Below are 12,972 nucleotides of genomic sequence, written 5' to 3' on the forward strand. Positions count from 1 at the left end.
TGCTTACTACCTGGGCCAAGAGATCAAATAATGGGAAGCTGCCCAGGGGATGCTCTGTAACTGGACAGAATTGCTTCTCAGAACTCCTGTTCACTGGGGAAGAGTTTAACTGATCCATTCAACCAGACGAAAGTGACAAGATGCCCAAGGATGGGGTTTCACCTACCAGAGAACGAGGGCCACGAATAAAGGCTCGAAGTCATTCTTCCTTGTCCTTGGGTGGGGGCAGGGAGTAACACTCTGTTTGAAATAGGGTATCATTTCCCATAATATATGGAGAGGGTTAGTCTTTGAGCTGCTGGTATGAGCATCTTTATAAGAACTTGCTTGTGAAAATAGGCTTTGATTGATGTATTTTAGGTAAAAGAGCCAAGGTTTCTGCCCAAGAAGAAGCAACTCTGTATAATTCTCTGTAACCTGAGAATTGAAGCTGACAGAGGGCTTTTGGAAGAAGCCCTCAGGCTTGTATTGGGTGTAGGAGGGATGATGAGGTGAAGCAAAATGTGAATGGAATTTTACTACATTATTGGCTGAATGATTTCTGTTGTAAACCCTTTTCACCATTTCCTCTTTCAAATCTTTGTTAAAATTTATGTTCTTGATTAATTTTATCAAGCCTATTTACTTTGTGGGAGAATGAGTGTAAATGCTGAGTCCTACTTTGATGTTAGCATTAACTGAAACTGTTTTAGTCCATCCAGGCAGCTATAACAGAATATCATAAGCTGGGTGGCTTATAAACAGAAATTTATTTCTCACAGTTCAGGAAGCTGGGAAGTCCAAGATCAAGGTGCCAGCAGATTCAGCGTCTGGTGAGGGCCCACTTCCTGGTTCACACGACAACCTTCTAGTACCCTCACCTGGTGGAAGGGGAAAGTCTCTCTGAAATCTCTTTTATGAGGACACTAAACCCATTCATTAGGGATCCACCTTTATGAACTAATAACCTCCCCACCACCACCACCACCACCAAATACCATCCCATTAGGGATTAGGTTTCAACATACGAATTTGGGAAGGACACAAGCAAACCCAGACTCCATGTGGCTATGGCCAATATTGAGTTAGCCTCCATTTAGTCACTCTAGGTCCATCATGTTCTTTCTGAAGAGTCCCTGCGGGAGGAAGGGCACCAAGAACGCACAAAGGAAAAGAGGAGACTTGGAGTGCAACAAATCTGATAGGGCAAGCTCCAGGGAGCTTTTGACATGCTGGCCAGGCCCTCTTGGCCTTGACTGAAGATGGACCATACAACCTAGGAAGCTCTCCTGCTTCATGGTAATACAGATGGCATATGCATAAACCTGCCAAGCAGCAAGTAAGAAACAAAGAGTCTCTTCCCAGAGTTTCTTATGGAATGTTGAGAATAAACCGTATCTTTCAAGCAAGACTGCCTAACTCCCGGTTCTTCTCTGGGTTTATTATTTGCTAGTCTCCATCTTTTATCAAAGTCTTTTACTTTTTAATTTTTTTCTCCAACAGCTCCGATTAGGACTTATCTTGGCTAGTTCAAGGAAAGAGGAGATGGTGGTCCAAGGTTGGACCAGAGTGCTAACGGTGCAAGAGCACCTCTGTGTGGCTGAGTGGCAGGACGGCAAGGGACTCCAGCTCCTGGATCTACCCTAGGCAAGAGAGAAATGCAAGGAATGATTTGTAGGCAGTGCAGGCTTTGGAGTTTGTAGGTGGCATTTTTCTTAAGTCATCGCTTCTTTAGCGCCACAGGGTTATAGACTGTGAGGTCTGAAATACAGGGAAAATATAGGTTCAGGATAGCCACTAAAGTTTTCATTTTAAGATGTTTATTTATTTATTTATGTTTTAAAAATGCAGTCAATTTACAATATTAGTTTCAGATGTGAGTTTCGGGTGTACTACATAGTGATTCAATATTTTTCTAGATTATGCTCCATTTAAAACGATCATAAAATATTGACTATATTCCCTATGAGGTACATTGCATTCTTGTATCTTATTTTATACACAGTAGCCGGTACTTCTTAATCCTCTACCCCTATCTTGCCCCCTCCCTTTCCCCCCTCCCCACAAGTAACTAGCCTGTTCTCTGTCTTTGAGTCTGTTTCTATTTTGCTATATTCATTTATTTGCTATATTCATTTGTTTCCATTTTTTGATTCCACATATAAGTGATAATATACAATATTTGTCTTTCTCCATCTGACTTATTTCACTAAGTATAATGCTTTCTAGGTCCATCACATTATTGCAAAAGGAAGAATTTCATTTTTATGGCTAAGTAATATTCCATATATATATAATATCTTCTTATATTTAATATATCACATCTTTATCCATTCATCTGTCAATGGGCACTTATATTGCTTCCATATCTTGGCTATTATAAATAATGCTGCTATGAACATTGGGGTGCATTATCTTTTTGAATTAGTGTTTTCATTTTCTTTGGATTTATACTCAGGAATGGAATTGCTGGATCATATGGCAGCTTTATTTTTTGCCACTGAAGTTTTTAAAGCTATGAATGTTATTTGGCCTGAACACTATCACAGGCAATCATTTTTTTGTTTTGTTGCTAAAGCTGTTGGTTATATGTATTACAGTGATTTGTTTGTCTGAGTGTATGACAGGAAAACAATGTTTAAATCAATATATAAATCAAATAATCTCTACTGGCACTGTTAATCTAGAAGAAAGCATTGCAAAGACAATGGTTAGAGGAAGGACATTTAGTCTATACTTTCAAACGAGACTTGATCATTTTAAAGTTGTTCACTGGCAAAATTTCTCAAGTTAGTAGAGATTATGTACTAGTTCACAAAAGACAGCAATAATAAAGTTATTTTTTCTTCAGTATTTGCTTTAAGTGAAAAATCCTAAAATTTGTAGGAATTTCCAATGCTAGAAAATTGAAATGTAAGAGTGCATTTAGCAATTAGGGTGACTTAGCTCATGGTAATTTGCATATGTATAATTATAATTTGCATTCCAGTTATTTAAACTGAGATATCCTTGATCGGGTTGAACATACTGTGAGTAGAAGATATCTTTTTCCAAGAAATAAGATGGAGAAAGTCTTTGGAGAATGGCCTCACTGAATTGGTAAGTTAACTTTCTCCGGATTTTGATGATTTCCCCAGTTCTTCCATAATTTCTCAGGGCTCTGGCCATTTTCTGGTAAGTCATGGTCTTCCGGTTGCCTTTTCTTTTCCCCCAAAGTTGGGCAAGTTTTTCTTTGTTTTTTGATACAAACTGAAAGATGCCTTTGGTTTGATCTATCCACTGAATACAAGACGCCATCTCGGGATTACACAGGGATTCGTGAAGGTATTCAAACAGTCGGAGCTTCTTCCTTCCTAGAACAGAGGAAAACAATGTCAAACTCCACAGTGGTTGTACACAAGGAATGTCCTCGGGAAAAGTTTATTGAGTGACTACAGAATTCAAAGCTGCATTAGGGCTGGTTTCCCTCCTTAGAATGTATTTACAGTATCATTTTACGGGACATGAAAATCAAGGATCTGTTTGGCCTACTGAAGTTTCAACTGAACCTTGCTTTGTTGGGGAAGTTGTCAAAAATTTTGTACTGTCCTTCACTGGGAAAGGGAAGCATGGAGCCTCTTTACGTGCGTCTCCCTTGTGTGTGCTCTTTCTTCACAGTTAAATCTTGACTAGTTTTATGTCATATGTTAAACTGTGTTCGGAACAACAAAACGGAGACAAGTGGACTGCAAAGTTTACTGGTTTTAAAGAGAAGCCTCAAAAGCCGTTTCCAAAAAGCAAACCATCTGAAGGGGTTTTATTCAAATAAGTTAAGTCAAATGAGGTACAGGAGGGGAATGCATTTTGTAAAATACAAAACAGTGTGCAAATATAAGTGAAATCAATAATAAAGACATGTAAAATTGCTAACTCTGGTTCTGCATAATTACTTGAAAAGTAAAGAATAGAAAAGACCAAAAAAAAAAAAAATAGAAAAAATCAGAGTGGAAAATGCCAGAATATCTTCATGACACTTGACATTATTTATGAGTGATGACAGTAAGCACTGTGATACTTTTCATTGCTGTGAAATAAAACAGTACTGCCAGAGTTTTTAATCTCTTTTAGGAATGCAGCCCTTCGTATTTCAGAATAACTAGAAAAGAAACTTTTGGAAGATTTGTTGTTTTTGGTTTACTCAGTGGATTGGGGAACAAAGGTGACAACGAGTTTTGTGACTTCTGAATTGGTCTGCAAATACCGCGCCCTGCCAGATCTGTCAGTAGCTAAAAACTCCATGGCCAAATTCCATTTTCCCCTTGAGAAAGTAGAATAGTGGATTCCCAAGCTGCTTTAAATAGTCTCTGGGGTGTAATACTCATGCATCAGTCATCATTCATCCTAAAACCTCAAAAGTTTTTATAAAGATTATCTTTTGTCTTATATTATCTTGAGTTTATGAATTGAGAAATGAAAGGGACTTACCAAAAAGCATCATGAATTAAAGTCAGAGCCTTAAACAAACTCATTCTCACTGGATGAGAATCCAGTGGTGAAATTAATTACAGTGGAGCCTCATCTTTTAAATGTTTATTTTCAATTTTGAAAACAATGTTTAAATTTTTACTGTTTAAAAATAAAAGTATTATGTGATAAGAAATTCAAACAGAAGCACAAAGTGAAAGTAAAAGCTCCAATCTATCCTATATACTTCTAGAAATGTTTTATTTTTTGCATATATAAACAGATGCATCTCCTTAAAAAATTTAAAATGGTATCTTACTATTTTGCATGCACCCCAATGTTCATAGCAGCACTATTTACAATAGCCAAGACATGGAAACAACCTAAATGTCATTTAGGATGTCCAACAGATGACTGGATAAAGAAGTTGTGGTATAATTATACAATGGTATACCATTCAGCCATAAAAAAGAATGCCACCTGCAGCAACATGGATGGATGTGGAGATCGTCATTCTAAGAGAAGAAAGCCAGAAAGAGAAAAAAAATACCATATGATATCACTTATATGTGGAATCTAAAAAAAGACAAATGAACTCATTTACAAAACAGAAGCAGACTCACAGACATAGAAAACAACCTTAAGGTTACCAGGGTGGGGTGGTGGGAAGGGATAAACTGGGAGTTTGAAATTTGCAGATACTAACTGCTATATATAAAATAGATAAACAATAAGTTTATACCGTATAGCCAGGGAAATATATTCAATATCTTGTAGTAACCTATAATGAAAAAGAATATGAAAAGGAATATATGCATGTATATGTATGACTAAACTATTATGCTGTACACCAGACATTAACACAACATTGCAAACTGACTATACTTCAACTAAAAAAAAATAAGAAGAATGATATTTTACTACTTTGTACTTTTTCCAGTGATTAATATATCTTAAATAAATCATAGAACACTATAGAGATAAGCTATAGACAGAGGAAATATCAAACTGTTGACAATGGTTACCTCTAGGGCATAGCATGAGAAGAAAGAATATTTTCACTTATTCTTTACATACTTCTGAATCATTTGAATTTTTAATAATGAGCATTATTACTTTTGAATTATGGAATTAAAAAGGATTACAACAGAAACTAAAATGTATTTTAGAGTTCTTTCTGTATCAAAATTTAAAGTATGCCTCTTTGCCTTTTAATAACTATACATGTTCTGTTTTATGTATGTACTATTTTTCTTCCAATAATGAATCCCCAAAGTGTTTTGAAATTTGTTTTAAATGTACCCCTATTTCAGGTGGAAGACTAGCTCTAAAAACAGAAAATGGTAAATGATATGTTCCCTAATGACAAAGATCCACAGCACAAAACATCAGTGAAAAGATGTAAGGGTCACACCCTGGAGTTAGTAGTTAGTTGGCTTGTTTGTTTAAAAAAATATATATGTGTAGGTGACAGAGGTAGAAGTGTTATCCTCCTCATATTAAATTACTACCATCACTCAATATTCAATACTAATATTCAGTAGATTTATTTTACTTATGTGATTTTATACATTACTCCTTGCTAGGTTAGACTATTACTGCATATTTAGAATTTTATCATTCTAGGATACAGTATACGGTTTTTTAAATTTTTTTTCTTACTAAAGTATAGCTAGTATAGTTGATTTACAATGGTGTGTTAGTTTCTGGGTACAGCATCGTGATTCAGTTACACACATATATATATACTTCTCATATTCTTTTTCATTATAGATTATTACAAGATATTGAATATATTTCCCTGTGCTCTATCCTGTAGGACTTTGTTTATCTATTTTATATATAGTAGTTTGTGTCTGCTAATCCCAAATCCCCAGTTTCTCTCTCCCCCACCATTCCTTAACCTTAAGTTTGTTTTCTATGTCAGTGAGTCTGTTTCTGTTTTGTTAGTAAGTTCATTTGTCTCATTTTTTAGATTATATGTATAAGTGATATTATATGATATTTGTCTTTCTCTGTCTGACTTACTTCACTTAGTTTGATGATCTCTAGGTCCATTCACATTGTTGCAAATGGCATTATTTCATTTTTTATGACTGAGTAGTATTTCATTGTGTATATATACTACACCTCTTTATCCAATCATCTGCCAGTGGACATTTAGGTTGCCTCCATGTCTTGGCTATTGTAAATAGTGCTGCTGTGAATACTGGAGTGTCTGTATTTTTTCAAATTAGAGTTTTCTTTGGATATATGCCCAGGAGTGGGATTGCTGGATCATATGATAACTTTATTTTTAGATTTTTTAAGGAATCTTCATACTGTACTCCATAATGGCTACACCAAATTACATTCCCACCAACAGTATACAAGTGTTTCCTTTTCTCCGCACTCTTTCCAGCATTTACTGTTTGTGGACTTTTTAATGATGGCCATTCTGACTGGAGTGAGATGATACTTCATTACAGTTTTGATTTGCATTTCTCTGATAGCAGTATTGAGCATCTTTTCATGTGCCTATTGGCCATCTGTATGTCTTCATTGGAGAAATGTCTGTTCAGATCTTCTGCCCATTTTTTGATTGGGGCATTTTGTTTGTTTGTTTGTTATTGAGTTGTATGAGCTGTTTGTATATTCTGGAAATTAAGCCCTTGTCAGCTGCACTATTTGCAAATATTTTCTCCCAGTCCATAGGTTGTCTTTTCAGTATACTGCTTTATAGAAATAAAACTAGTTATCTCAAAAAATACTGATTTAAAAAATGTTATCTATGCACAACTACATGTAAAAGAATGAAATTAGAACACTTTCTCCCATGATATACAAAAATAAACTCAAAATGAACTAAAGACCTAAATGTAAAACCAAAGCAAAAAACCAAACCAAAACAAAATAAATGGAACCTAATTAAACTTGAAAGCTTTTGCACTGCAAAGGAAATAACTGACAAAACAAAAACACAACTACCAAATGGGAGAAACTATTTGCAAATGATGTGACCAATAAATGGTTAATATATAACATACATAAAGAGCTCATACAACTCAATATCAAAAAACAACCAACCCAATTAAAAAATGTGTAGAAGACCTAATAGACATTTTTCCAAAGACATACAGATGGCCAACAGGCACGTGCAAATCTTTTTATGCTTGACATCGCTAATCAGAGAAATGCAGATAAAAACCACAATGAGATATCACCTCACACCTGTCAGAATGGCTATCATCAAAAAGACGACAGATAACAGATGTTGGCAGATGTTGGCAAGGATGTGGAGACAAGGGACCCTGTGTGCACTGTTGGTGGGAATGTATATCAGTAGAGCCACTGTGGAAAACATCATGGACGATCTTCAAAAAAACTGAAAATAGAACTATCATATGATCCAGCAATTTCACTCCTGGGTACATATCCAAAGAAAATGAAAACACTAGTTAAAAAAAATACATGCACCCCAATGTTCATAGCAGCATTATTTATAATAGCCAAGATATGGAAGTAACCTAAATGTCCATCAATAGATGAATGGATTAAGAATATGGATTAAGTACACACAAACACACACACACACACATAATATACACACACAATGGAATATTACCTATCCATAAAAAAATAAAATTTTGCCATTTGCAACATAGTGAATGGACCTGGAGAGTCTTATGCTTAGTAAAGTAAGTCAGACAGAGAAAGACAAATGTTGTATGTTATCACTTATATGTGGAATCTAAAAAATAAACAAATGAAAAAATAAAAATAAAAAAACAAATGTAACAAAACAGAAAAAGACTCATATATATAGAGAACAAACTAGTGGTTACTAGTAGAGCAAGGGAAGGAGGGAGGGGAAGATAGGGTAGAGAATTAAGAGGTAAAAACTACTATATATAAAATAAAGAAGCTACAAGGATGTATTACACAGCACAGGAAATATAGTCAATATTTTATAATAACTTTAAATGGAGTTTAATCTATAAGAATTTTGAATCACTAGGTTGTAAACCTGAAACTAATATAATATTATAAATCAACCATATCTCAATAAAAAATAAAAAGTAAAATGATAAATAAAATTTTTTTAAAAACAAAATAATGAAGTAGCTAGGATAGTATCATTTTTAAAATTACACTATAAAATTGGGTTGCATCTTATACGTCTCTGTATACGGTAGGTGAGTTTCCATTTTTTTACTATCACAAACAACACTGCAAGGAACATAATACATATATATGTACACACACATGTTTAAAGTATTTTGAGAAATATCTGTAGTGCCATACTATGGGGTATTCTCACTTAATTTTTACAGTACTCTTACAATGTCTGTACAATTATTACTATTTGTTTTTTGAATAAGGAAACTGGTACAGAAGGGTAAGTGATTTGGCCAGGCTCACATTATGAACCAAGAGTTCACACCCAACCACTGAGTTATATAGTCACTAAGAGTCAAAAGATATGAACATTTAAAGTTTTGATAGGTATTGCTAAATTGTCTTATAAAACTTTGTACCAATTTATACTCCCTTTAATAGTGCACGTGTGGCCCACGTCTCAGCCAACAGAGGCCGCTCTCCTGCTTTGACACTTTTGCCTAAACGTCAAATGAGATCATCCTAAATTTACGAAATCAGGATTTCAAATCTAGGAAATAAATGAATGGAATTTGTTTTCAGAAAATTTAATAAAGAACATGACTTTGATGCTGAGGGCTTCACAACTGGAATAAGACTGGTAAAATAATTTTAGGAAAAGTTCCTAAAATACAGACCTAAAATATATACACCTTGTTTTTTTAAGTTAAAATATAGTTGATGTACAATATTACGTAAGTTACAGATCTACAATACAGTGATTCACAATTTTTAAAAGTTATGCTCCATTTAAAACTATTGTAAAATATTGACTATATCCCCTGTGTTGTAGAATATATCCTTGTAGCTTATTTGATAAATAATACCTCTTAATCTCCTACCCCTACATTGTTTCTCCCCACTCCCCACTAGTTTGTTCTCTGTATCTTATACTTTATTCTTTTGGGGGGGGGGTAGTGCCAGTTGATTAGGTTTGTTTGTTTGTTTGTTTGTTTATTTATTTATTTTTAACAGAGGTACTAAGGATTGAACCCAGGGTCTCGTGCATCCTAAGCATACACTCTACCACTGAGCTATACTGTACCTCCCCTCCACCTTACTCTTGAATACAGATTTATTTGAGCAAAGTGACATTTTGCACCTTCACAACATCTCTATGAAGCAATAGGAAAAAACTCACCCAAGATGAACAGCTTGGAGTGATTTATCTGTCTGAGCTAAATTACGCTCAATTGTGAGAAGAGAGTATTTTGCAAATGCAATTCCAAACTCGGATATGAAATCCCCTTAAAGCTGCTTTGAGGAAGGCTTCGTTCTTTTACCTATACAAAGAGTGATCCACATACCTTTTCCTCCCTTTTGCTGGAGAACAGAAGGTTGTACCAGCTGGTTTTCAGGGATGTTCTGCAGAGACTGATGAATATTTCCTTCAAAATAGAGGTCTGCAGCACTGTTCTATATAAATAATGCAGCAGGATGTTAAGTGGGACTTTCCATGTGGCTCCCAGTTGGTAGCTAAAGTCAAAAGCTGACGGCAAAGAGTCTTCAGCATCTCTCAAATTCTGAAAAGCACTACCTTCAACTGCTACCTCCCAGGGCAGAGCTAGCATCAAACCCATTTATGGAGAGGGCCAAGGGATAGAGGGTAATCTTAGGTTTTGGGAGGAGTTCTATATCCTCCTCTCCCTATGAGAAAGGACAGTAAGTTGCTTCCCTCCTACCCCCTAAAAACGCCCAGTGAGAAAGATCCAAGTGGGTACAGGTGGGGTGGCTCTGTCCTCACAGACGGAACACCAGGTCGAGTGGTGGGAGGGGCCTTCTCCACTGCTGAGTCACTAGGGCCTTTCCCGCTGTCCAGAACTGGCCACTTGCGACATTTGGGGTCAGTGATGGGCAAAGAAGGGGCCTCGAGGTCAGTGAGCGTCAGGGGGCAGCTGTGGGTGAGGGTTGGGGGCGTGAGGAAGCAGACGGTCAAGGGGGGACTGGGACTCTGGGTGGGCACAGCTCAGGATCCCCGCCCCGCAGGTGGTTCTTCAGCCAAATCTCACACGGAAGCCTCACACAGACTGTAGGCCAAGGGCAACGAGCCACGGGCCTTCCTGATCAGGGTCGGCGAGAAGCTGGGCGCCGACTCTGTCCTTTTGGGTACCCGCTTCCCACCCGCTCCACACTGCAGCGCCCCCAGTGCCTAAGTTTGGGGCTCCTTGTCCCTAAACCCTCGCTGCATGCTGAGAACCAGCCCCTCCGGCCTGCCCCGCCCCCTCCAGCCTGCCCCGCCCCTGCGCTGCTCCGGGAGCTCCGACGCCCTCCGTGAGTGCAGGCCCCGCCTGTCTGGGCGGTTGTCCCTGGGGTCTGGCGGGGTTTTCTCCTTCCCTGGTTGGGGCAGCCCTCGCCTGCGGCCCCTCCCTGCACCTGTTCACGAGCGTCCCCCTCCGTCCAGTGCAGGACAGGCAGGCTGTGTGGCTCCACGAGATCGGGCGGCGGGCCGGCCGACTGCACCTCAACCAGGCCGTGCCCTGCCCAGCCTGCCCGGGCTCCTGGACTACCACAAGGCCCGGAGCCCGTCCCATGGCCTGCGGCTGATGTTGCCCTGCTGCAAGGTAGGGCTGCCCCGGCCCGACAGCCCCCGCCCACCTACAGCCGTCTTTCCTCAGGGACACAGCCCTCGGGTAGCGGTGGGTCCTGACACCCTGACCGGCGGGGCCCACTGGGGGAGACTTAGCCTAGGGACTCTGTAGCCTGGGAGCTGTGGTTGGACAGAGCTGGGCGAGGGAGCAGTGGGGTGGGCAGGGGACACGCCCTCTTTTGCCTGGTTCTCACCCCTGGGCCGGCAAGAGGTCACCAGTGCTCCTGCCACGTCCTGAGTCTTTCTGGCGGGTAGGAGCCTGTGGGCTTCCATTCCTGAACTAGATGCCCATGTGGGCAAGAGGAGATAAGAGGAGAAAGATGGCAGCCAAGGAAAGGTAAAGCCAAGAGAGGAGACAAGAGAAAGCAGCTTGAGCTCCTACCACTACATATGGCAAGGAGATGCGGGCTTCCACGGATTAACCAGACATGGTGAAAGTGGCTGGACTTAAGCCATCCTACTACACCCTACACAAGAGGGCTGCCCAGCAGGTAAGGTGTCCCCAGCCACAAGAGTGTATGCTAGGAAGTGGAAGTGGAAGTAGGGTTGCCAGATTTAGCAAATAAAAATATTAGGAATCCTATATTTTACCTGGTAACTCTAAGTGGAGGTGAAAGAGGTTAAGCTGAAACCAAAACTCCCTCTTTAAAGAAATGTCTTGTTGGAGAGACCCTGGCAGTACAATTTACAGGGACAGAAAAAGGACATTTGACATAGCATGGTGGAAGGTTATGGCTGAAAAAAAAAAAACATATCATATTTACACTCACCACACTAAGACTGCTTGAAAAAAGACACATCAAACAAGTGATGAATGAAAATAAAAGAGTTAACAATTAAAAAAAAAAGAAAAAAAGAAAAAAGACACATCAAGAAAACAATGTAAAAGAACACATGGATAGAGAGATAGGTGGTGGGGACATTTCCATTTGCAGGAGGCTACTAAAATAGAAACGCATTGGTCCAATATGCATAGCTAGCTCTGAGCTTGGGAGGAAAGTAGAGCAGGTCAATACAAGATTATAGGTAAAGCTGGTACACAGGATATTTTAGGGGAACCATAACTTTCCTGCAATGTTCTAGATGGACTAAGGAGAAGCACTGATGTGAGAACCCTAAAAAATACTTCCTCTTTATAGAAATTATTCAAACTAGTCTGAAGCCAGATAAAGAACAATGATGAAGGGCAGTTTCCTTCTTGACAGCATTAATGATTCCCCATTTTGACTGTCAAATTCACACACCAGAGATGGTTGTGAATAAGCCTTTTTAGTCAATGCTGTCTTTAAGCTGCTTTCAGCTAGCATATACCCAGGGAAGGCTGGTACAAATAGGAAATTTGCCTCTTCCTGAGGGAGGCTCTCCTGGTAAAAGTACTCACTATTACTGTTCTCCGATTATAGGTGGGTTCCTCTGTAGGCAGCACACCACAGCTGTTGAAATTTCCTTTGACATGATAACGGTGGTTGATGAAAGCCAGGTAATTTTTGTAATCTAATTAAAAAACAGAGAAAGAAACTGACAATGTCAAAGTTTACATTTGTGTGTGTGTGTGTGTGTGTGTGTGTGTGTGTGTGTGTGTGTGCTTATACATGTGTGTATGCATATATATGCAATTGCTCCTTCCTGTGTTCTGTTTCCACTTTGCATTTCTTTATGGCATTTATCGTGTTAATGCTGGTACTTCAGACGCTTTTTTACATATTGTATCTCCCATACTGGAGTACAAGCTCCTTGCAGGCTGAGATCCCATGGTTTCTTTTTTAACTTGGAAGTGCCACAATACCCTGTATAAACTCAATAGGCAAAATATCTGCATCTCATCT

The 12,972-nt window shown here is 38.7% G+C and overlaps 1 protein-coding gene across 14 annotated transcripts in view; it reads right to left on the minus strand.

Moving 5' to 3' along the window:
* Positions 1 to 1,161: 1,161 nt before the first annotated feature.
* Positions 1,162 to 12,972, minus strand: part of SPIC (Spi-C transcription factor) — a 65,265-nt gene continuing 53,454 nt past the window's right edge. For 11 of the 14 annotated variants that reach the window (XM_072973128.1, XM_072973130.1, XM_072973127.1 and 8 more), the window contains 5 exons: positions 12,528 to 12,640; positions 9,867 to 9,975; positions 5,165 to 5,203; positions 3,008 to 3,332; positions 1,162 to 1,622 (listed from right to left, as the gene is read on the minus strand). In XM_072973128.1, coding sequence (XP_072829229.1) covers positions 1,505 to 1,622; positions 3,008 to 3,332; positions 5,165 to 5,203; positions 9,867 to 9,975; positions 12,528 to 12,640 — 704 coding nt within the window. In that variant the 3' untranslated portion in view covers positions 1,162 to 1,504. Of the gene's footprint in view, positions 1,623 to 2,589; positions 3,333 to 5,164; positions 5,204 to 9,866; positions 9,976 to 12,527; positions 12,641 to 12,972 lie in introns of those variants that run through there. The other 3 variants (XM_072973136.1, XM_072973135.1, XM_072973134.1) reach the window with 2 other exon arrangements.

This window comes from Vicugna pacos, chromosome 12 (assembly GCF_048564905.1).
Source record: "Vicugna pacos chromosome 12, VicPac4, whole genome shotgun sequence".
Taxonomy (NCBI): Eukaryota; Metazoa; Chordata; class Mammalia; order Artiodactyla; family Camelidae; genus Vicugna; species Vicugna pacos.